The 26319-nt window shown below is 43.5% G+C and overlaps 1 protein-coding gene across 1 annotated transcript in view; it reads left to right on the top strand.

The window, feature by feature from the left end:
* The window catches only part of ALK (ALK receptor tyrosine kinase), a 574962-nt gene that overhangs the window by 249252 nt on the left and 299391 nt on the right, over positions 1–26319 (top strand). The window contains exon 4 of the mRNA XM_083604448.1: positions 6619–6820. Coding sequence (XP_083460574.1) covers positions 6619–6820 — 202 coding nt within the window. The remainder of the gene's footprint in view (positions 1–6618; positions 6821–26319) is intronic.

Raw genomic sequence — 26319 nt, 5'->3', positions numbered from 1 at the left:
CTTGGTCAAGTTCCATATTCTCAGTCTGAGTTTTTCATGTGTTATATTAAAATGACAGAATACTACTACTACTACTACTACTACTACTACTACTACTACTATGGGATTGCCAAGAGGACAATATAAAGACTGGAAATTCCATAGAGAATGATTATTTTAAAATTTAATGTTGGCCATTTGCCATTTGAATAGCTCTCTGAAAACAAAGGTCCTGGGACCTTACAGTGAGGGGCTGGTAAAAAGTTGAATTTTTGTTGTTGTTGTTAACTGGTATTCCAGAAAAATTAGAGACTATTTTGGCAGAATAGTACTTTATCTAATTCTATATCTTATGCATGTAGCACTAGAAAAAAAATACCCTGCCTACTGTACCTTGCTATTGCTATTGCTTCCTTCCTGTATGGTAAAATGGTAAAGGACCCCTGGATGGTTAAGTCCAGTCAAAGGCGAATGGGGTGCTGCACTCATCTCGTTTCAGGCCAAGGGAGTCGGTGTTTGTCCACAGACAGCTTTCCGGATCATGTGGCCAGCATGACTAAACCGCTTCTGACGCAGCAGGACAGCATGACGAGTGCCAGAGCGCACGGAAATGCCATTTACCTTCCCACCATAGTGGTACCTAGCTTTCACACTGCTAGGCTGGCAGAAGCTGGAACAGAGTGACAGGAGCTCACCCCATGGCATGGATTCGAACCACCGAGCTTCCGATCAGCAAGCCCAAGAGGCTCAGTGGTTCATATGTTAGATATGGGGCAACCCAGCCAGATGAGTGGGGCATAAATAAAATTATTAGTATTGTTGTTGTTGAAAGCCTGTCTGCTTCTTAGGGAAAAAAAGAACCCATATTCTTACATGAAATTCTCAGTTAGATCGCCAATGTCATACTTTTTACAATGGGAAAATAAGGAAGATTTAGATGCCCCAGTGCATGTATATTTAGCAGGAGTTCTGGCTGACTTGAATGAATTATTTTAGAGAACGGGGTATTTATTACAAGAGATTTATTATCAAGGAACCTCAATGGAATAACAACTGGATTGTGAAATAGAGCAGTTTTGTGCAGGATTCTTTTGAACCAGCATTATGAGAAACAATCTGAAGGTGCAGCCTTGGCAATAAGAATCTAAAGTGGGTTTTCAGGGCAAAACTCTAGTTATTATCTTCGTAAAAGGACCCCAGGAGTACCACACCCCAAACAAAAGCCCTGGAGAATGCTGCCCTCAGCTGGAACTGCAGAGAGCACAGGAGAAAGTTTTAGTGACATTGTTGTGTCAGGCTTTCATAAAGGAGCTGTTCTGTCTCTTATTCTACGGCAGACATGTCCAACAGGCAGATCGTGATCTACTGGTAGATCACTGGACATCTGCGGTAGATCACTGGTAGATCATTGGCTCCCCGCAAAGAAGCCGAACAACTGTGGCTCCCCCCCAAAAAAGCTCAACATTTTACCTCCTCCCTGAAAAAACTCAACAACTTCTACCTGAACCCCCCAAAAGGGGGTAGATCACTGCCAGTTTTTAACTCTGTGAGTAGATCGCAGTCTCTTGGGAGTTGGCCACCCCTGTTCTATAGGATCTATAAAAATCGTTTTTCAGGCTCTGTGCTCCACTGGTAGCATCTTCAGGGTTTTTTCTTTCTAATACTGAGATGCTCCATCATTGTTGGGGAAGATGTACCTCAGCCTTCAAGAACTTGTGCCCTCCATATTTTTGGGGTGACAACTGTGGCTGTGCTTGCCAGGCCTGGTGGGATAATAGAATATAAGAACCTATCAAGTATGGCTGTGCTTGATGGGGCTTTATGGGAGTCGTAGTCCAAAACGTCTGGAGGGTGCCAGGTTTGTGAAGGCTGGTTTAGCTGAACTATTAGCACCATCCAGCAGAACACAGGAGGTGGAGTGGGAGCACAGAGTTAACCTCCCAGCACCAGCACTTACCAGGACATGGTGGGGTAGGGTGATAGTGAAATCGGAGCTACAGGGACCATTACCCAGGTAAGCAGCAATGACACTTGAGTCTGGAGTGTTTGTTACAGGATCCATCCCTTGGCTTTCCAGAGCCATTGAACTCTGCCTGTGGACCACCAAAACTTCTGGACTCACCCTTGACTCCAACAATTTGCCACATTATTATTCTTATTATTAGCAGGGAGGGCCCAATCTGTGCTATGTTAGCTAGCTGGCATCAAACTATTAGGGGGTCAGATACGTTCAGTAACATTCTGTTGCATAGCTTTGCCCAACCTGAGCAAGAAACAGCCTAGCTTCTTTTCAGTTTTTTATTATATAAGAAACCCTTCTTTGTAAGAAACAAAAAAATGATCAAACATCCTGTGAATCAGCAAGGTTATAATTTGCAATTACTTCAGCCTTCAGAAATATGTCTGCGAGCAGCTGAGATCAGTTTGTTCTCTCTCATCTCAGTGATTTCTGCATTCCTCTGAGAGATACATGATTAAATCTACATGATTTAGAGCTCTAATTCTTGTGGTTTTCGGTAGAAGGTTGAAAGACATGATTGTAAAACATGCTATTGACTGGTGGTAAATTCTGCAGAAATGAAAATGTATTTTCTGACATTCTGACATATGAAGGACCTTCCCATCACACATGAGATGGGCATTCTGGAAAAGCCCCTTGGGTGGCCAGAGGCTGTTTTTACCTCTGCACAATAGGAAAACATAGCAATCCAAATGATAATACTTTTTTTCATATAGAAAAGTGATTATTCAGAAGACTGCTGTGCCTCCTATTTTTGAATGTTTGGTAATCTGCTCTAGGAAAGGATCACCCAAGTCTTCAATCTGGCTTGGAGGTTTATAGCAGGCACCCACAGTAAAGTCACTGTTACTTCCCTCTCCTACAGTTTTTGCCCATATACTCTCAATCTGCCTTCCATGCTGCCTTCCATGCTGCTCTTCATAAGTGTACTCATCCTTTACATATAATGCTGCTACTCCTCCCTTCCTGTTTGGTCTATTCCTGGAGATTGTTAGCCACTTTGAGACTCCTTAGGGTAGTGATAAAGCAGGATATCAAATCCAAACTCCTCCTCCTCCTCCTCCTCCTCCTCCTCCTCCTCCTCCTCCTTCTCCTTCTTTAGAATAGGTTATGACTCTCAATTTTTACATTCCTATCATGAGTCTCATCCTACCAGGTTTCGGCAATGCCTTTCAGGTCCTGTATCAAGAGCTTAAGTTCGTCTTGCTTGTTTCCTATAGGCTGTGCAGTATTATAGAGACAACTGAAATCATGAGTCATTCTCTCTAGCTGCTTCCTTCTTGTAGTTTCCTGCCCTTTGGCAGGTTTCTGAAGCACAACCTTAGTTTCCTGTGCATCAGTTGAAGCTATTATCCCCAGTACTGGGTGTTCTCCTGTCTTTTGTAATCTTGTCTCCCTTCCCCTCAGGATTTAGTTTAAAGCTCTCCTGATCAGGTTCATGCAACTCTTAGCAAACTCATTCTTTCCAGCCACTATGAGCTACTACCCATCCTTCGCCAGAAGTCCTTCCTCAAGGGAGCAGAGGCCATGGTCCAAGAAGCCAAACCTTTCTCAATGATACTGGGGAAACTAATGTGATCTTCAATGCATGATACAGAGTCCTGTTTGAGTTCTCCATGACCATGACAGGGGAAGCTGCCAAGAGCCTCCTCTGAATGGCTGCAGGCAGACAGAGCTCGTAGCAGGCAAACCATCATGTGGTTTTGGAATACAGCTCCCAAAATCTCAGGTCATTGGCCATGCTGGCTTGGGTTGACTGGAGTTGGAGTCCATCAACATCTTGAAAGCCCGAAGTTCCCTATCCTTGCCTTAAGTAATATTCATGCAGTCTCTTTGTGGTGTTTGCCTTCTAGTATTTTCTAGAACTTAAAGCAGCATGGTCCCTCAATTAACAACTGTATTGTGGCATGAGTTTTATAGGTAAGAGCTTATTTCATCCCAAGATGCATCAGATATACTCACTCCAAGCAGGCAGCTTGTATAATGGTTGAAGTAGTTATATTTCTTCCATATATTTGATTAGTAAGTATATATCTTTTGTTTGTTTTGTGTCATGCACAGCTTTGTTTTTTTAATCTATAGAGGACTAAAATGTTGAACTTAAACACAACTTGAAATATATATATATATATATATATATATATATATATATATATATATATATAAATTTATTTCTATCCTTCAGATAAATCTCTGCCACCTTATTTGAATAAGTCAGTTCCAAGAGAACTGATGTACCAGATAATAACAAAACTCTTTAATATGGATTAGGTGCATGTAAAATAACAATGTCAGAACAAACTGCTGTAGTAATGAAATTACATTAAGCACTCATCCTGAACCAAATATTGTAGAAATGTCAGACTGTGTGTTTGTGGATAATAGTAAAATTCCTTCTTTTCTTCTGTTAACGTTAATATTGTATTTTTCTCTCTGGGGCTGTCCATATAGTATGCAACACTTTTGCAGCACATATAATGTCTTCTCAGAAGTTAGCAATATTTAATTCAGTAATACTTACTTCTGGGCAATGTATGAATAGATTACAGCTTTAATAACGTTGTCAAACTGCCCCATAACACAGTTTGTCACTTTGGTACAAAACCACCACCACTTCTCCCTTGGATGTCATATGTATGCTAAAGGTCCCAGCATATATATATTTAAGTGCCTATAGCATATAAAATGCCTTTTACTGCAAATTAGGGCTGCCTTGTCATTGACAGACAACATTCTCCAAAATGAGTAACAAAAAACAAGCAGCCCTGCCTCTAGTCGGCTTGGCATGGGCCCTTTTCTCTGCAAGAAAAATTCCCTCTTTTGGCTTTTTGACCATTCTTGTTGGCGTTGTTTTGCTAGATTTTTGCCTCTGCGTTGTTCTTATTTGTTTGTCTTGTTGTCCCACCCCCTGTTCCTCACTGAAATAACTAAATGAATAAAAATCCCTGGGTGCACATCCTAACGATATGTGCTGCACACACCTATTACTGTTTGGGAAGCCATGTACACACAACTAGTCACAATTCGCAGCCTGTAGTTTCCTGTAAAATAGTGTGTTTTGATGCATTTTCCCTGCCCCCAAACAGCTTCATTCCGAATTGGGAACTGCCCATCTGGTCTCTGTCCACTGGGGTGGTCATACAGCAGGGGACTTTGGTACAAATCAAGCCATGCCAACGTGCAAATGCCATTTGAAATGCTGTACTGTGAAAAAGAAAAAATTCTCTGCATTTTAAGCTGGTACACAGCCTATGTATTCTGAAAGCTGGGTTTGAGGGAGAGGATTTCCCCCCCCTAGGTATGGATGAGCTAAGCAAAGTGTCTATGAAAGGAACCAGAGAGAGAGAGAGAGAGTGACTGAAGTTTGAGTTTTGAGCTACCGGTAGATACAGAGAAAAAAGGAAGGGAAGTGAGTTGTAGGATTGCCATTTGTCCAGCGTAGTGTAGTGGTTAAGAGTGGGAAACTTGTAATCTGGTGTTTGCGTCCCCGCTCCTCCACATGCAGCTGCTGGGTGACCTTGGGCTAGTCACACTTCTCTGAAGTCTCTCAGCCCCACTCAGTTCACAGAGTGTTTGTTGTGGGGAAGGAAGGGAAAGGAGAATGTTAGCTGCTTTGAGACTCCTTAGGGTAGTGATAAAGCGGGATATCAAATCCAAACGCCTCCTCCTTCTTCTTTCCCCCCCCCTTTTCATGAGTAGAGTCATCATAGCGATCCATAGTTAAAAGTAGAAGTCAGCAAATGTGTCCTCTTTTTTGCTCTTCAAAATATGGCAACCTTATTAGGGCTGTGTTAGCATCTTGGAGACTGTCTGTATTTGAAGAATTGATGTGAGGCAGCAAATCTTCCTGTCTATTAGAATGTTTAAGCTGTCTCTGCTGAACTTGCATGCTTTTAAATAAACCAAAATACTACACGATCCTCCAATGATCTTCTTCTAATGGAAACTAGGGCTGCAATCCTAATCCCACTAACCTGGTAATAAATCCCACTGGATTCAATAGGACTACCTTCCGAGCAGACATGAGTTAGGGTTGTTCACGTTGTTCAATCAGCAAGTAAGGCAAATGTTTAAGTAAACACATGAGTCCAAATTCCTAGGGACAGTTCCAGGAGAAAAGAAAAGAAAAGAAAAGAAAAGAAAAGAAAAAAAGGAAAAGAAAAGAAAAGATAATTTGACAATAGCTACAGCCTTGGTATATTCCTTGTTACAATCAGGAGGACTAATGAGAATCTGGCTATGGTTCCAGAAATGCCTTTCCAAGTATATGCCAGGTATTCTGTGGCTGAACCCCCTGAGCATGTCTTGGCACTGAGATTTCTTACTGATTTGGGTTTATGGCACCATCAGCTTTCCTCATACATGCCAAGACCCAGTAGCTCTTCTTGGCTCCATTTCAGAGCCTGGAATGTGGATTCAGGTTTTGTGTGCAGATTGCCAATCTTTAGAACTTTAGTGGCATTTTAGATGAACAATCCAATAACACCAGACTGACTCTAGAATGAACAGTTGTTTTTCATGGTAAAGGAAGCTGCTAGCCCTAGTTTGGACAACAGTCCTTGTTATCATTTACACTTTTGGGGAGGGTAATCAGCTTCTTATCTTCTCTTTCATTGCAGGTTCGTTCCTATACCTCAGTACATCAGAAAGCACGAAGTTCCTCATTTTGAGCCCTTGGCTGAAAAGCACTAGTGAAGACTGCACTGTGCAAGTGGCTGTCTACAGATACTTCCAGCAAAGTGGGGAGTATGTCGCTCAGATTATCCATGCCGACGAAAGCCACAACAAAATCCCATTGATACCGAGCAGAGAAAAGCACGGGTAGGTCCAACATAAATACTATATAATATTTTAATATGCATAACACTTGAATTTAGCTTTAAGAGGATTAGGGTGTTTTTTTAAGGAATTAAGAATTGGAATCTGTAGGAGTGGGGGCATATGTAGACTGTTTCCTAGCTCCACCTTTCATTGTGCAAATGCTTCAGCTTAGATGAATTAAGTGGGAGAAGGAATGCTGCTGCAACAATAAAATAACTTCCATTCTGTCAGTTGTAGTTCAAATTGGGCTTTTATGATTATGCCAGCTGTTCTTAATATCTTTCAGTGCGCTCATACTTACTCCCACCACCCACTCTTTACATCCAATCCTACTTTCAGATAATTCACTTTCCTTTTTATCCATGCCTATATTTTGATTATTTCTGACTAGCAGTGGTAATTCTTTCACATTGTTCTGCTGGTTGCTTTCCGGTCTGAAATCTTAATCATCAAACAATAGCACGAGAAATGTACAAATGTTGCAAATTGCCATTCAAGTGTTTGTGCTGTCTTCAGCAATTGTGTAAGTGATATGGTACATTGATTTGAATTAACCTGCCCAGGTGTTTCCTTTCATGATGGACAGCCCAGTATTTCCAGTGTTGTCTGGGTTGGCATCTCAGTCAGAAGTCCCAGGGAAACCTCCTTCCACTAGCCACAACACAGGCTCACCCTCCACACGAGAAGATACGAATGCACTTTGGGCTCTATCCATATCAGTGTGGTTTCCACTGCCCCTTTCTGCTGCCCACGTATGTAAGCTGGGTGTGTTCATGGGAACCATGTTTGTGCAAGGTGTTTAGATCATGTGAAGCACCTGCATGCATAAAGCTTAAAGAGTGAGGACTGCTGTGGATGAGTATTTAGAAATAGCGACCAGTGTGAAAATTGTCAGACTGGTCTTGTGTCAACTGCATTGGCTTCCAAATTGTTTCTGACCACAATTCAAGGTGCTGATTCTTACTGATAAAGCACTAGATGATTTGGAGCCAAACTATCTGAAAGAGCTCCTCCCATGTGAGCCTGCACAAATTTTTTCATCTTCACCAGAGGCCTGTATGTACAACCAAGAGAGGCTAGGTTGGTGAGTACCTGGGGCAAGGCCTTTTCTACAGAAGCATCCTGAGTGTGAAACTCTCTTCTTAGGAAGGCCAAGATGGCTCCATCTTTGCCTAGTGCTAGATGAACTGTTTTGTTTCATCTGGTTTTGATGGTTTTTTAAATTCTGCTGTCTGATTTTGTTCCTTTTTATAGTGTTTTTTATTCTTGTACTGTTTTCCTTATTGCATGTTACCTTGGCACCTTTGAAGGCAGAAAGCGGATTCCTAATGCTTTCCATAAATAAATAAAGCCTCCTTTCAGACCTTCAGCTATGTGCATGGAGGTCAGGGCCGGGCCACTGGGGTGCAGTGTGTTACGAAAAAGGAGCAATGCAGAAGCGAGCTCCAGGTGGCTGGAATGGTAAACAGGAAACTGATGTTATTGGAATGTACCGTGGGAACAAGAGACAGTGCACTGAGTGCCGGATGTTAGCTCAGAGTGGCACATGACCCTGTACTGGAAGTACATGGGTGGAGTCATTCTCTCTCTGGCTGCTGATGTGAGAGGGTGCAGACATGATTTCTCTGCACTACTGGAAGGACAGAAATAAAGGCATGTAAATACATTTCTGTCTGTCTCTCTCCCCTCCCTGGGGATGGCAGGGAATGGGGAGGAGTGGTTGTGTTCTTCTCACGTTGAGGAGAATCGGCCGATAAAGACCTCGCCTTGTCTTGCCGGGAGTCGCTGACGGGGAGGTCAACATGGAATCAAAGCCGGGCACCTGGAGAGTGCCAAATTCCTCTGATTGATGGGCTTGATTCAACATATGGTAGCAGACGCTGCTGGTTATCTGATCCATGGGAATCAGCATGAGAGGTGAGAGGTTGATGGATCGTGTGCCATCCTCTGCACCAAGGAAAGAAGATAACGTCTGATCAGCTGAACACCAAGAGGGGGTGTTTTCCAAGCAACGGAGCCCCAAAAAGGTATGCTGAATATCGGGCTAAAAGTGTGAATGCAGATTGATTTATTCTCTGGTTCACGAGAGCTGCGTTTGGAAAAACAGCTCTGAGAGTAAAGGCTTGCATACCACAGATTTTTGTGGTGAGATAACGAAGAAGTATGCACAGTTGCTAAGCAACGAAGGTCAGTCGGCTTAGAAAGTTACTGACACCTGGGGCTGGCTCAGTCAGAGCCGGGAAAGCGAAAGTTGTTTTGACTGTGAGACAGCTTGGAGATTGCCTGCCTGAGAGAGAGGCAGAAAGACAGCTCAAAAGGAGCTTTTGGATTTTAACTAGCTCGAGGGTGAAGAGCTGAGACTTGGATTCAAAATGGATGCCAAGGACAGGGGGAGGGAAGAACGGAGTTCTAATTCCCCCACTGATGTTGCTACTGGAGAGGATGCTGTAGCTTTGAACGTTGTCCGATGCAACAATTGTGGACAGGCTGGGCATCGTCAGCGGAGCTGCAAGAAACCACGCCAGATGTTGGACACTCTTTTGTAATCGATACGGGCTGTAATTTTCATATGTCCCCGCACAGAGGACTCTTTTCGACGTTTAAGAAGCAAAGCTTCGCTGTGGAACAAGCCAACGGTCAGAAGCTGGAAGCGACCGGGGTTGGAACTGTGTATCTTAAGAGTCTGAACCTGACTATACACAATGTTTACTTGGTTCCTGAATTGAAGTTCAATCTGCTGAGTGTTTCGCAGATTGCAAAGAAAGGACTGAAACTGTCCTATGATGATAAGAGCTGCAAGATCTTCAAAGATGGAGAGTTATATCTTTCTGCCAGAGAGAAAGGTGGACTGTATTTGTTGGACTTTAAGCAAAGTGATTACATGGAATGTAATTCTGAGTCTAACATGATTTCTCTTGCAGGTGTGACCAAAACGAGCGCCAAGAAGGTGGCCAGGGTCGACAGAGCGTTTCAGCGGGTGTATGCTGATGTGATTGGTCCTCTAGAACCATCTAGAGGCAATGCAAGATTTTATCTTGTGTGTGTGGATCATTTCTCTAACTTTGTCTGGGTTTATGTGTTAAAGAGGCCACAGGAAGCCTTGGAAAGGTTTCAGGAGTTTTGTGACAAAGTTAAAGATATGCATGATGCTAACATTGATTGTCTTTTGACAGATAAGAAGCAGATTTTTCTTTTACAGGATTTCCAGAGGTTCCTGCAGAAGAAAGGAATTAGACACAAGGTTGCTGTTTCAGCGGAAGCGTGGAACAGGGGTGTCTGTGTAAAAGTGAACAAAGAATTGCAAAAGGGGATGAATGCGCAATTGCTTAGTTCACATCTGCCACATGAGTACTGGGCGGAGTCACTCATGTCGTTTAGTTATGCGTGGGTGAGAAAGGTTTCGAAAGAGTTGGGAAGTTCTCCTTTTGAGAAACTGTTCCAGAGAAAACTTTCTGTTGCCCATTTCAAGGTTTTTGGGTCTCATGTGAGGACAGAAGCTCCAGGTGGAGTAAAGAATGCCAGAGGCATTTTTGTGGGGTATGAAAAGGGTCTCTACAGAGTAATTTTGTCTGAATCTGGTCAGGTGATTCTCACAAAATTTCTAGAGAGTGCTCCTGAAAAGGAGAGAGTGATAGCACACACATTTCCCACAGAGGACGATTCAGATGATGATGATGATTTCACAGAGTACAGTGGTACTGAGAGCGACAGTGATAGCTCAGAGAGCTCTGTTGTCACAGTCATTGAGAGGAAATCTCACACAATGGATAGACCTTCACAGGTGAAGGTTGAACCACTGTTTACTGTTGGAACTGGTTCTCCTAAGAGTCCTGAGACAGAACCAGTGAGCAGAGAGGATCAGCACCTCTTGCGCAGGTCTGAGAGAGTCACAAAGGGTGAACCACCCAAAAGGTACTCAGAAGAGTATGCTAACTTAGCTGTTGCATGTGTTGCTGTTGTACACAACCGAGGACAGGTTGGAGCTGTGTCTAAGTCAGAGACAAAGACACAACAGAGAGTTGCTAGCCAAGGTAATGCAGATGCACTCATTCCTTGGAAGCCAGACAACCAGAGAGGTACACTGGGGAAACCAGTGGCGGGTAGTTCCAAAAATGGAACTGAAACAACAGGGGAGTGTTATGTGTATAACAACTGTTTGTTTTCTTCTCTGGATCACGCTTTGCTTGCCGCAACACGCATTGATTCTTTTGGGGGAGGATGTTACGAAAAAGGAGCAATGCAGAAGCGAGCTCCAGGTGGCTGGAATGGTAAACAGGAAACTGATGTTATTGGAATGTACCGTGGGAACAAGAGACAGTGCACTGAGTGCCGGATGTTAGCTCAGAGTGGCACATGACCCTGTACTGGAAGTACATGGGTGGAGTCATTCTCTCTCTGGCTGCTGATGTGAGAGGGTGCAGACATGATTTCTCTGCACTACTGGAAGGACAGAAATAAAGGCATGTAAATACATTTCTGTCTGTCTCTCTCCCCTCCCTGGGGATGGCAGGGAATGGGGAGGAGTGGTTGTGTTCTTCTCACGTTGAGGAGAATCGGCCGATAAAGACCTCGCCTTGTCTTGCCGGGAGTCGCTGACGGGGAGGTCAACATGGAATCAAAGCCGGGCACCTGGAGAGTGCCAAATTCCTCTGATTGATGGGCTTGAAGGAAGGGCACAATCCCACCTCTTCCTCATGCATTTGCTCCATGAGGTTACAGGAAGCTGCCCTACTCTGAGTCAGACCATTGATCCATGTAGCTCAGTATTGCATACACTGACTAAAGGTGGGATTATTTCCTAGCCCTATGGGCGATGCTGGGGGGAGTATTATGGTTATTTATTGCATTTCTTACCCGCCCTTCAGCAGACGTCCCCAGGGTGGGTTGCAGCATACACAAACACAATCAAAACAACAAAAACTAAAACCCAACAACTAGAGGTGATGAGGCGAAGCAGCCTCATATCACACAGGGAATCTTTTCACATTGTACTGGGAGAGTGACATCTAGAATCATTTCCCCTATGCCATCCCAAGATATGAATTTAGCCAGGATTTGTCCCACATATTAGAAACTAGTCACAGCAGTTTGCACAATGTGTCTCTTGTCAACAAAGTACATTCAGGAAGTGCTGCCTGATGTGGTCTGCCATCTTCTGGTGTTTGATGGGCTCACCCATCCCACTGACATTCCATGAGAAAAGTTTTAAATCTCTCCTAGACTCACCCATCTCCATTGGGAGGTATCATGGTTGAGTCCTGTATAGCAGCAGTGGGGAAAATCTGGGCTACACATCCAACTAGGCCTGGCTGGGGGTCATAATCTGGCCTGTGACTCTGTTTTTGCCAAGCCATGCCCACCTAACCCAAACCTGACATTATCTTTTATGTCAGGCATGGAGCAGATAAAGATGCAGTTGGAAAGGAATTATTGGGGGCTTTAAAACACACTCCTGATTTGTTCCTTTGCAAATGTGGCTTGTATTCAGCACCAGATACAATCCTCACTAGGATTAGTTCCCAATTGGATTGGACCTGGGGGCTTCTGTATGCAAAGCAGATGCTTCAGTACAGAGATGCTGCATTTCACATAGGTCCAAGAAGACATACATATATCTATGGAAGTGTGTAAACTATGTAAACAAAGAGCCTCTTAATCTCGGGGTTGTGGGTTCGAGTTCCACTTGGGGCAAAAGGTTCCTGCAATACAGGGACTTGGACTAGATGATCCTTGTGGTTCCTTCCAGCTCTACAATTCTGTGATTCATGTGTTAAACGAAACAAAAACAAACTAAAGGAGATCCAAACTAAGGGGGTTGCATTTTATCCCACTCCTAATGAAAAGTTTTGCTTTAGCATCAGGCTGGATAACCCAATAAAGGAAGCTCCCCTTCTCCTTTCCTGGTCCCTGGATAGTAGCTGACTGAAGAGAAAGTAGAGCTGTAAGACCAAAGGGGAACTTAAGTGTGCAGCCCAACAACGGTCTGTACAGTGTCCTCTGTTGGCACAGTGCCTGAAGTTTATGTCCTGTTAGTACAATATGCAGATTGGCCCTGAGAGACGCAGGTGCTCTTTCACCTCTTACTACTTAATAGCCTGATATCTTTAAAAGGTAGCAGTAAATAGCATTGGCAAAGTCTATCCATCTGGGACAGGGCTTAATTTTTCTTTTAAGTGCTCTGCAGGGAAAAACAAACCCCGTAAGGACAGTTTTCCTCATCATACTGATGCAGTGATGGTAAAAGCTACATCTGATGAATACTGGCTCATTTGCAATCTCTTAAAAGGGAGAGGAATATTGTCTTGAATGGAGTGTAGCAAACCTTGTCAATATCCTGATATCCATGTTATCCCCCAGTGAAAGGTTTGGGTGCAAACTGTAGCTCTACCTTGATGTCTGACTACGTCCTTTTACACAAATCTTACTCCAAGATCTGGGAAATTGTTGTTGTTTAGTCGTGTCCGACTCTTCGTGACCCCATGGACCAGAGCACGCCAGGCACTCCTGTCTTCCACTGCCTCCCGCAGTTTGGTCAGACTCATGCTGGTAGCTTCGAGAACACTGTCCAACCATCTCGTCCTCTGTCGTCCCCTTCTCCTTGTGCCCTCCATCTTTCCCCACATCAGGTTCTTTTCCAGGGAAATTAGCTGCCTTTTTCTAAGGATATGTTCTACTGAACCATATCTGTTCTGAAGTGTAAAGAAATCAGAAACTCATCTGTCAATCTAGTTCATGTAGAAAAACATTAATTCAGCCCCCCGATGGGCTCCTAATCAATGAGGAGTTTTATTTCTGACAGCATTTTTTATTTATAGTATTAGGTTGTATGTATCAAGAAGAATGCTCAGGTTTTCTATCAAGTGAAAGCGTTTTGCTGTTTCTGGGCTCTGGCCAGCCGAAATATCCCCTTCCAGTTGTGTAATTAAGATTAATTGCCAGTGATGTCTCAATTTGTCAGACTCTCTGTGTGTTCTCTTAGATTGTGGTTAGCAGCAAAACAGCAGGGGCACAGTTGAGCAAACTCATTCTGGATGCTTTTAAAGTAATGTTTTTTGTTCAATTTAGAATTCAATTTGAATATATGTTCAATATAAATTCCTGGTGTTCTGATTACCAAGTTTACCTTCATGGCTGCAGAATACACACTGCGAACAATAATTCAAACCAGTCATCATATATTTTTGTTTTGTTTAACATGGCAGGCTGCAGAGATAATGATTATAGCAGTAAGCCATGCTGGCCTATTCTTGTATGGGAAGACACAGCTGATTAACTGATTGGAGGGTGTGTGTGTCACTAAACAAGGATACCAGGTACTCCAAACAAAGTAGTAGAAACTGAATTCAGAGGGGAAATCTACGCCTGATGCTAAACCTATCATATGGAGTTGTGTGCATGTTTTTTAAAACAAAAAAAAAAGTATCAGGAGCTGGTGTTTCTATCAGGAATAGGACCACAGTTTAGACTATCTTACCCAGCACATTGAAAGGGGCTTCTGAAGATCTGACAATCAGCTCAAGGTAGTTCTTTGAAAAGGGCTTCTGAAGATCCCTGCAGATAATTTAAAAAAGTGGGGGAGGCATTGTGATGTCAGTTGATTGAGCTGCCTACCTGTAAAACATGGCCAACAATTGGTGGGGTAGATAACCATCTGTCCTGCTGCTGAGATCCAGTTCTCCACCTGTAGTGTAGTGGGAGGCAGAGTTCTACCCTTCCCCATGGCAGTCCTGATGAACATTGTTCCACACACCTCCCCCCAGCTGCTATTAGCCCCACAGCTGAAGTTTCCATTGACACCACTTAGGCCAACATCCCGAATCATAAGACCCATCAAGCCCATCTTGTTTTCCTGGATCTTTCCCACATTTTGAAAATGCAGATGTCGAAGGTAAAGAAAACAGACCAGTTTTCCAAAACAGAAATTTTGCCTGCTCAGTGGTGAGCTCCCCACCCCGAAAAGGCCTAAATACTCTCACTTGCCCACTTGTGAGTAGTGCTAAATGGAGCAGTGGTGGTGGAAAGTGCCAATTTTGGCCAGGACTAGTGCAAGGAGGCAGATCAGTCCACAAATGTTTGCTTGGTTTGCTAGCAAGCTTCTTTCTGCACTTGCCACTGCATTAAATCTTAACTCTGGACTACAGACTACAACCTCTGAGTTGGACATTGGAAACACTGTTGACCAATGTCAGTGTTTCCAATGTCCAACTCAGGGGTTGTAGTCTGTAATCCAGAAGGTGTTTCTCAAGGCCTTTAGTATTATGGGATTCAAATGCCCAGCTGCATGAAGAGAATCCCCTTTCTGCCTTCCATGAGCTGGGATTTCACTCAAATGAATGATTGGTTGCCACAGTGGGGAGGGGGTATCACTCTCTTCTCCTCAACCACTTATTAAAGTTGAACACTGCTTTGCATGGATGTTAAATCTGGCAGATAAATGACTATCCCTTTGACTACACCAGCTGATGATCTAAGCAGGTGTCAAGTGTCCATTATCCGTCCCCACAGTTATTTACAGGACAGAAAAATGAATGGCCTTCTAGCATGCATAATGAGGATTTTGCTGCCTTTTTTTCTGGAGTATAAATTTTGATTGATTGGGGCTGTTCCCCTTGCATAAAGCCCCCTTCATGTGAAGTGCTGCCTCTGTGTGAAAATACTTTGGTCTTTTGGATACAGTGTCCATGAGAAACTATAAATAATTTAATAGAGAATGGGCAGCCTTCAAAGAGAATTCTTAATGTGACTATGGAAATGAGCAGCTGAGACATCAGTGTACATTAGGTTTTTTGATTTCTTTAAATGTTCTGGAGATGTATCTCCAATGAAACGAACTTTTACATAGCTGAGGGAGGGGCTGATATCCAAAGAACTGTAGCCCATGCCTGTGCTATTATTTTAATGTATGGTCAGGTCATCTCTGGAACATTGTGGCCACGTCTAGAGCCATGCCCATGCAACATTTTTAGAAAGATCTTGAAAACTGAAACATGTCTTCTTAGGACTATCTACTATGACCCCATTATCTTGTTCCTGGTCAGTCAGCTCCAGTTCAGACCCCATTAGTGTATACAGTGGTACCTCTGGTTACGAATTTAATTTGTTCCAGAGGTCCATTCTTAACCTGAGGTACCATTTAAGCTAATGGGGCCTCCCACTGCCACCACACAATTTCTGTTCTCATCCTGAGGTAAAGTTCTTAACCTGAGGTTAGCAGAGTCTGTAACCTGAAGTGTTCATAACCCGAGGTGTTTGTAACCCGAGGTACCACTGTATGTGAAATTAAAACAAATTGCAATCACAGGTAGCATTATTGCCGTGGATCAAGGATGGCTTATCACTACTAATTAAGTTAGCAAAATAAAGGATCCTTTCTGCTTGCTGGGTGACTGAAAAGCAAGCTGTGTTCTCTCAGGATTCAAGATGTTTAGAGGGGAAATAGCCCATGTGAACAGTTTTGGACAAATAAAACAACTTTTTGACTGTTTTCACTTATCATTCCCCCCTCAGCTTATTTGCACAGATAAGATGAGCAAAGATCAGAGGCAGACAGCATTGTGGGTGTGATTCTGTGGATGTGTGGTGCTCTGTGGTGAGGGTGTGTGGTTGTCTGTGTGTTTGGGCCTGCTCACTAATGAAATGTGGCTCCCAGAATATTTCCACCAGGGTAATGCAGCTCTTGGCCTGCAAAGATTTGCCATTACTGGCTTACAAAATTCTGCTGGTTTAATACTCATTCTAGTTTTTGCCTCAATGAACTTTACTTGTCCTTGCCCTAGAACCATTTGTATAAAATCCTTTGCCAACCTGGTGCCCTCCATTGTGACAGACGGGAATTGTAGTCCATAAATATCCAGATTGGCGACCAGGCCTTGTTCCGGGATGATGGTGTTCATCTTTGAGATCGCGACAACGACATATGGCTGGCTGACATCATCAGAAGTCTTAGGGATTGGTTGCAGCTGTGAGGGTATTGGCGGCGAGCCTCTTGGGCTCGGGTGGCAGTTAGGCATTCGAATGTGTTGTTGGTGTATGGAAGGGCAAGGTGTGGCCATCACCTACCCCTTCACTTTTGGGTATTCCGTTAAAGGAATCCGGTGGTCGTGGATCCTGTCCGATGCCCTGTGTGGCGGGGGGCCATGGCATGACCCTCGGTGACATCAGGGGAGAGCTTATAGTTGTATTTGCATCAACAGGCTCCCCCTACTGGTGGTTAACCCCTCATCAGACTCACCCCTCTCCGAGTTGGTGGAGTCAAATCTTCTGTGGTCCAGTGCCTAAGCCTCTACCTCTCACATGCTGTAATCAATAAAGTTGTGGCATTTTTCTGCCCATTAACCGAATATACTGTGTCCATGTGTCTTCATTCTCCAAGCGGGGATTGGGTCCTCGAATCACAAAATTCTGCTGGCTTAATACTTATTCTAGTTTTTGCCTCAATGAACTTTACTTGTCCTTGTCCTAGAACCATTTGTATAAAATCCTTTGCCAACCTGGTGCCCTCCATTGTGACAGATGGGAATTGTAGTCCATAACATCCAGAGGGCACCAGGTTGGTAAAGGCTGGTGTAGAGAATATGTTGCCAAGGCTCTTAATCCTTCTCCTGCTTACTCTGAGTACATGAAAGCTGGCTGGTCTCCAGTCTGCGGCTGTGTGTTCCATCCCGTCCCATGGCCAGATTTAGCATCCCTAACCTAGACAACAGTTCAAATATCTAATTGCCTACTTCTCACCTGTCCTGGCAGGTTGGCTCATTTCTTGCTATCAGTATTCTTTGACCCTGTAAGATCCATACTTATGAATACAAGCCAGTTCCCTCTATAGCAGAAAGAGAGAATAAAAGGGTTTCAGATACTTGCACTGAAACCTGAACTGAGAACATGAGGCTTTGGGGTAGTGTTAGTCTATTTTCATTCGCGCATGAATCTGGTTACCAGAAGAGATGAACATTCTCAAATCCCACTAATTTCTAAAGGGAAGAGGTGGCTACTTGACACCTCTGACAATCAGGTTCCATAATGGAAGCAGAAAATGTGTTTCACTGAAATTAATGCACTTGAAAGGCAGTATGGCGATAAATTAATTTCAGGTCGGATTTTCTCATATCTCAAGTTGCTCATTGTGTCAGCAAGTGTCTTTTTCTCCCCCGTTAGCCCGAATAACATGTATTAATATCTGATAAGGTCTTCACAGTTCATGTCCATTTACAGGAGGAAGAAAAAGCAAGAGCTGTCAGGCACTACTCTTTGATTGGGGTTAAGCCAGCCAAGCAAAGATTTTTGCTTGCACCTTGTGGAGGGGGGATTAAACTGTAATGCGACAAAGCAGGAGCCTGTATTAAGACCATATAAGAGAAACTGTGCTCCTTGCTGTGTCAATGGGCACTTTAAGAAGAAAAACATCCAGCTTGCTGCTCTCACACAATTGATAAAATAATCTGCATGTGTGGAGACATTCAGAACACAGAAGAGGGTGCTCTTCTTGCCTCTGTCATTAATATACATGTTTCTGAAATGCCTGAAAATGTTACAGTCATGATTGTACTCTACAGCTGATTGGCTCCATCTAACTAGATTTGTCGTGAGCTGTGGGGGACACCAGAAACACTGGGGCACTTTAAAAAAAGAAAAACCAGGACAAATGGGTTCAGTGTTTTTCAGAGGGTCACTTTGACATGAGACCAGCTGGACATGACATTTACACTATCCATGTCTGTCTACCTGGGTCTCCTGAGAAGTAAGCATTATTTGAGTACTCCTTCTCTCAAAATACTAGAACCCAGGGTGATCCAATGAAGCAGAATGTTGGAAGGCTCCAGACAGACAAAATAAAATATTTCTTCGCGAAGCCCAGTTAAACTATGGCATTTTATCCCACCAGATGTAGTGATGGCTACCAGCTTGGAAAGCTATAAAGAGGATTAGACAAATTAATAGACGATAAGGCGATCAATGTCTACTAACCATGGTAGCTATGTTCTAGATCCACTGTTAGGTGCAACACGAATATAAGTGGCTGTAAACTGCAGGAGGGTAGAATACTCTTGTGTTTGGGTCTTGCTGGCATGCTTCCTATAGGCATATGGTTGGCCACTGTGAGCACAGGCTGTTAGGCCAGATGGACCTGATCCAGCAGTGAGCTTCGTATGCTCTTTCTCCAAAGTGTGTACAGGATTACAACCTTTTTCTGAAGACTCCAATAACTGTGAGTCTAGGGTGGGCTGTAGGAGAAAAGTCTCAAAGATAAGTTCTGAAATGTTTCATATGATATCATTATTCACGAACATTTCTGTTGTGGAGCATAAATTCTTTTTCCAAGAGGTTTTCTCACCAGCAGTTTTGATCTAGTAAAGGTATCTTGATTTTGAATCCTATTTAATAATTTGTTTATTTCATTTATACAGTAAATCACTTTCCATAAAGCATAACAAAGTAATTTGACAATATGATAAGAGCAGTATGATGGCAGTCCTACAGTATTTCCTTTTGACAACCCTCCCATGGGCACATAAGGAATTTCTGTTGTCACCAATTTGGTGCAAAATTGAGGTACCAAAACAGTTAAGTAGCCAATCAGCTGCTGCTGGACAGGAAAAACTGTAAAAAGGCTTTCCTGAGTAACAAGATATTCTTAGCTCTGACACATCCCTTTCCTTGATCTTCAGTTCTGCCTTCTGGCTTCACTGTTAAGTCCTTCTGGGTCCAATTTCTCATCTTTGCAGGATGTGGAGGTAGATTCAGAGGATGTCTCCGAAGCCCATTTTGCCAACAGTTCTCCATCCTGAAGAGATTATGTTGTTAGATTCTGAAGACTCCAATTAAAAAACCTCAGCAGAACCACAATCTCCCCTGTACTGTAAAAGTTGATGGGCAAGGCCCCTTGAAACAAAAAAGGATTAACTTACTAGAAACAGAGGTTGCTGTTGAGATGGAGCTGTAGCTCTATTTATGACTCAGTCTGGGTTTACTTATTACTGAATATGGCAATTCAGCTTATTGTGGTACACTGCTGAATATTGGTGACTATGAGAGCTCCATGTGGAGCTATCCAGGGGGCTACCTGCTTCTGCTTGACTTCATCTTATTAGAACCTGAACATTACCTTGCTTTATCATAACATAACCTGAAGGAGCATCTCCACCCCATTGTTCAGCCCAGACATTGAGGTCCAGCTCCAAGGGCCTTCTTGCAGTTCCCTCACTGCGAGAAGTGAGGTTACAGGGAACCAGGCAGACCTTCTCAGTAGTGGCGCCCTCCCTGTGGAATGCTCTCCCATCAGATGTCAAGGAAATCAACAACTACCTGACTTTTAGAAGACATATGAAGGCAGCCCTGTTTAGGGAAGTTTTTAATGTTTGAAGTTTTATTCTGTTTTTAGTGTTCTGTTGGGTGCTGCCCAGAGGGGCTGGGGAAATCCAGCCAGATGGGTGGGGTATAAATAATAAAATTGTTATTGTTATTACTTGAACTTGGATTGTGATTGATTTTGTCTTACTTTGCTTGCTGGAATCTGTACTCATGCCCGCAGCCCCATGCTTGGCTACAAACCCATCTGGCTGAGGCTGTTTCCTGAAACAGAACACTTGTGAACTGTTCTTTGGCACTGGCTCTTGCTTCAACATCTGCCTTGGCCTTTTGTGCTGGTTTCTGCTTGTTCACTGATCTGACTTCTGCTTGCTCCTCCATTCTGATTCCTGCTTGTTTCTTGGCCCAGGTCTCTGACAAGCTCCTTTGCTTAAATTCCCACGTCACAGTTCAATTCTTATGGCTGCCTACAGATCATCTCTGGCAGCTAACTCAAACAGAAAACACTTTTATAGTCTTTCCTGTGCAGGACAGTCCAGTGGTCAACTTCAGTGGAAAGAGTCAGTTTATGGCTGAATAAAGTTACCTGCATAGACAGATGCTACAGTATGTGTTTTCATGGCTCACCATGTAAGACAAGCCTCTGGTCCTGCCCTCAACAATGCATGGCTTCTCCTGGCTTTGCCGTTTGTAGATGGACCTCTATGTATGGGAACTTCCTTGTGTTCTGAAATGCTGATCAAACAGGATTCCTGGAACTGGAGAAACGTAATAGTGTAGATAGAGGTCTGTGTGCAAATGCTTGCCTTCTTCTGCTATCCACATAAATTTATGGCTGGTGGGAAACCTGGGTAGATGCTGGCAGGGGCCAGAGGTATGGCTCGGCAAACTTTTTAACACACTCCAACCCTTCATATTAGTAAGGCAAGAAGGGGAATATCAGCATTCCCATTTATAAAAGCAGAACTAGACAATCCTTCCAAATTTAATCCAGACCAGGAGTCAGGAACTTTCTGCTTGTGGGCTGGAAGTGGCCATCTAGGCCTCACAACACACCCCAAACCACACCCCTTATGAGCCCTTCTGTGTTGCTCTGTCCACTGCATTAAGCCCACACACTTTGGCTCTGGCCACTCCCAGACGTTTACCCATGAGATAATGTTGCCCTTGAGCTGAAGAAGGTTCACCACTTGCAGGTTTCATGGAGTGCTACTTGATTCACAAAAAGGTTCAACAAATAAGCTCCCCCCTTCAGCAATCTTCCAGTGATCACATGGAAATAGAAGTGCATGTATTTGCCCATTCAGAGCAAAGGCAGCATAATGCAATATATAGTAGTAGTAGTAGTAGTAGTAGTAGTAGTAGTAGTAATTTATTATTTATACCACGCCCCTCTGGCTGGGTTTCCCCAGCCAATCTGGGCAGCTTCCAACAAAATATTAAAATACAAAAATCTATTAAACATTAAAAGCTTTCCTGAGCAGGGCTGCCTTCAGATGTCTTCTAAAAGTCTGGTAGTTGTTTTTCTCTTTGACATCTGGTGGGAGGGTGTTCCACAGGGCCGGTGCCACTACTGAGAAGGCCCTCTGCCTGGTTCCCTGTAACTTGGCTTCTCACAGCGAGGGAACCGCCAGAAGGCCCTTGGCACTGGACCTCAGTGTCCGGGCAGAACGATGGGGGTGGAGATGCTCCTTCAGGTATACTGGACCGAGGCCGTTTAGGGCTTTAAAGGTCAGCACCAACACTTTGCATTGTGCTCGGAAACGTACTGGGAGTCAATGTAGGTCTTTCAAGACCAGTGTTATGTGGTCCCGGTGGCCGCTCCCAGTCACCAGTCTAGCTGCTGCATTCTGGATTAGTTGCAGACTTTATCTGCAAAAAACTTTGCAAAATCATTGCAGGAGATCATGTGGCTCATACTAGGCCCCGATGGAGCAGGTGGTTCCACTAAATTGCGGAACACCTGAAAGAGTCTCCTGCTGCTGTTTTCTGCAGATGCAATAGAGGCGGTGAAGAAACTCTTATTCGCCATCGCTACCACCACTTGGTAGGCTCGACATTGAACTCTAACCCATGTCCGGTCAGATTCAGTATGAGTTATCTGCCAGCAGTGCTCTAGTCATCTCAGCAATTGTTTCATTGCCCTCAGATCCGTGGAAAACCATGGGGCTGTCCGGGCTCCATGCAATCAGAGAGGGCTCTTCGGAGCCAAACAGTCAGTAGCCCTGGTTAACTCCACATTCCAGCGGGCTACCAGGGAATCAGCTGAAAGGCCATCAACATAGGATAAAGCATCCTCTACCACTCTCTGGAAACCATTTGGATCCATTAAGTGGCAGGGGCGGACCATCCAAATCGGTCCCACCTCCCTGCAGAGGGGAAGGGTCACGGAGAAGTCCCCTTAACTTTGCAGAGAACAAAAGGGGATAATCACAGAGCCAAATTAGATGGGTCATGCAGTATCATTATGACACTGCTCATTTAATGATGCCCAATTGTTTGGGATCAACTTTGGAAGGAGAAAGGATAGAGAAATAGTCCCAAAGCAGCCACAGAGAACAGAACCAGTGGCTGAAAAAAGCTGCTGATATTGCCACACGGAAGGTACAAGTGTTGTGTTTTCAGGAAACATTTCACACACCATCAAAGCTGTACATTTGCCTTGAAAAATGAAATGAGCAAATATTCAGTGCAATATTCTTGTACTTGCTTCTCATCGACTAGCTCACTGACGGTGTTTGTCAATGGCATTTAATGCACTGTAGTACACTTCAAATAACTGTTAATTCTGAGGACCTGTAAGAACCCTCAGCTAGGGCACTTCACACATTTCCACCTAGACAAGCAAGCAAGCTTCTCCAGTGAAATGTGGCTTTTTTAAAACAGAAAGCTGCCTCCCTGCTTTCGAATTCTGTAGGTTGCTGTATTACATTCTATAGATGGTGGGCAAAACTTCTAGCTGTAGAGCTGCATTGATTTAATTCCTATTGAATTCCACAAAACTTTTTCATTGGGATAATGCAAGTGACTGAAATTGAATTTATTGCAAGAAGACGGAACTGCAAAGGGGAATCAGCACTACCGTTGCATTCTGATCCTGTTGGTCACTTCTGTCATCTATTGCAGTTTTCTTTGTCTCTCCGTAGGTAAAGCTGCAGCAAATGATAGGCAGGCTCTGCACTCTTATTGATCCTTTTGTAATAAAGAAATCAATTATTCCATCTGGCTGCTAAAAGAGCTGATATAATTACTCCCGGGGTACATAATAGTGTCAGATTATTCCCTAATGGTACTAGTCACATAGCTCCTGCATTGTATTATTGTGCTGCTTAAAGAATGCTTTGGACAATCTGTTCCTATAAATCACTTTGCTAAGGAGGGGGGAGGAGAGAGAGAGAGGCAAGAGCAAGGCAATTATTTTTTCATAATCTATTATTGTAACTCCAATTGTGTGGCTTGAACATTGTCTGGGAGGCAGAAATAAGCAGAGAGCACTGCAACTGATGTAGGATTGTCCATGTCAGTTAAATTAGCCTAGCCTCTTCTCTCTCGCATAAAAAATATGCATTCTTTGATCTCTTGAGAGAGAAAATGGGTCTCAAGGAAGAAGACACTGACTGACTCTTTCCTTCCATACTTCAGTCAAGACCTATGCTCTCTCTGCACCAGTTGGAGACAATCCTACAGTCGCTGTGCGGGCTTCTAATTTTCTGTAGCGTACAAAAGTTCTGGACTGGAGTAACCATTGCATAAAGTTATTATATTATGGTAATTCAAGTACAGCCTTGCAGCTAAGTCCACAAAAGTTTCTAGCCCACGAAAGAAGGTTTATTAGCCCACTTCCTTACACACACTCAGGTTTTTTGTTTGTGGTACATGGGTGGCAATGAACAGAAAGCAGAGCCAATTCTCTCCCAGCTTACAAAGCCTTTCATAGGCCAAACCATAATAAATCTAGACCTGGAATGGATAATTTTAACATGAAAACTGCTGGCAGGGGCAGTATTAAGGAGCCTGTCCTCCCCATCCTTGATCCCATGGCAGTCTTCTGCTGCGGATTGCAACCTCCCCCTGCCGAAGGATGGGGATATATATAGGAGAAAACCTACATGCAGTTGAGCACCACAGAGGACTGTTCTGGACAATCTGTTTCCCAAGGAAATTAACAGTGATATTTGCTTCTGTGTGTTGAACTGTAAATGCGTAGGTGACATCCATCTGCCCATGCATGTATGATAGAGGTGAGGAAGGTGCTCAGGTGGTGGTGGGAGAGTTTTGCCCACTCCCTCCCTTCCACATGATGGGTTACGTCAGGGCTGATTCATCCCATTCTCTCTTGGCCTTCTGCCTGGCTCAGCAGAGGCAAGTCTTGCTGTTTATAAGCCTTTCCTAATAATAGTATCAATTTGTACCTTTTGCTCAGAGTATATTCTTCAGACATTGTTTGAATATTTTGCCGTATAGCAAAAAAAAAAAAAAGAAGAAGAAGAAGAAGAAGAAGAAGTGTTCCTAAGCCCAGAATGCAAAACTGCAGCATAAATATGCAGACTGGTGGGCTGAAGATGAAATGTCTGCAGGACTCATATTTATTAGATACCAAGGCAATACTGTACTTGGCATGTTAAACAGCAAAACAGCACTTGAGTTTTGAAGGTTACTGCTAAACGCGATATACGGTGGTTTTGTGGTGTGCACAACTCACTCACTTTGATTTCATTGACAGATGCCAAGAAAAATAAATGAAGGGCCCTCTGCCAGCTGTGGCTACATAGACTTGAATGTTGTTTCTTGAAGCATTTCCCCCCCAGTAGTTTACTGTTCTTTCTATCTCTCTGTCTCTCCCCCGCCCCCCATTTTTTCCCTTCTGAGTGATGGCTTCAAAATAGAGACAAGGGAATGTATTTACTTATTTATATTATATGGCCACCTATCAATAAATGTTATCAAGACACACACCCATACTTCCATTCTACAGTTTCAATGAAGTGCATGGCTGCACATGCTCTAATGCGTCCAGTCCCTGTTGTTCTCTCATTGTATGTATGCATGTATGTATGTATCCAGGCATTGACCACAAATGGTCTCAGGGTGGGTCACATTCAAATAAAGAAATGTTGTTGCTGTTGTTGTTTAGTCGTTTAGTCGTGTCCGACTCTTCGTGACCCCATGGACCAGAGCACGCCAGGCACTCCTGTCTTCCACTGCCTCCCGCAGCTTGATCAAACTCATGCTGGTAGCTTTGAGAACACTATCCAACCATCTTGTCCTCTGTCGTCCCCTTCTCCTTGTGCCCTCAATCTTTCCCAACATCAGGGTCTTTTCCAGGGAGTCTTCTCTTCTCACGAGGTGGCCAAAGTATTGGAGCCTCAGCTTCACGATCTGTCCTTCCAGTGAGCACTCAAGGCTGATTTCCTTAAGAATGGATAGGTTTGATCCTCTTGCAGTCCATGGAAGAAGAATAAATGTACTTAATGCAATTCCTCAATGTAGCATTAAACCAACACAAACTGCACTGAGTTTAATCTACTCTCTATAATATGTACCATCAGAAGATTTCCCTGGTGCCCACAGAGTCCCATTGCACTGTTGAAATTTGCCTTGAAAGAAGCATTCTGTTATAGCCAATAGACATGCGTGTGCGTGGTGCCCACAGCAATCTGTGAATATATCCATGGCTCAAAAGGTTGGAAATCCCTGTTCTAGAATAAATCAGGTGGCTCTGTATATAAACCTGCCCTCCACCAAAGATCTGAAGGAAGAGATGAGTCTTTATTTTTAGCCTGCCTTGCATCTAAAAATCTCCAACAATACATTCAATTAAATGAATAGATCAGGTAAAAAAATAACAAAATTAAAATTACAGCTTAAAACCTAGTAGCAGATTACTATCCCATAAAGACAAAAAGACAGGTATTTGCCTGGTGCCAGGATGTCACAATAATTTGCATCTGGCATACATCAAGGGGGAAGACACTCTGTTATCTCAGTGCCACCTCCAAGAAGTGGAGAACACTTCTGATACAAGAAGAAGTGTTCCTTCAGTCACCTAGGACTCAAGTCATTAAGGGCTTTATAGGTCAATAACATCCTGGGAATAAAGAGGCAGCCAATGAAGATCTTCCATGATTAATATTATGTGATCCCAGGTGGCTGGCCCCGTCAACATTCTTGCACTAATGATCTGCACTAATGGAAGC

The sequence above is a fragment of the Podarcis filfolensis genome (genome assembly GCF_964270895.1).
Source record: "Podarcis filfolensis genome assembly, chromosome: 3".
Classification (NCBI taxonomy): Eukaryota; Metazoa; Chordata; class Lepidosauria; order Squamata; family Lacertidae; genus Podarcis; species Podarcis filfolensis.
This window is presented reverse-complemented; position numbering and strand designations above follow the sequence as displayed.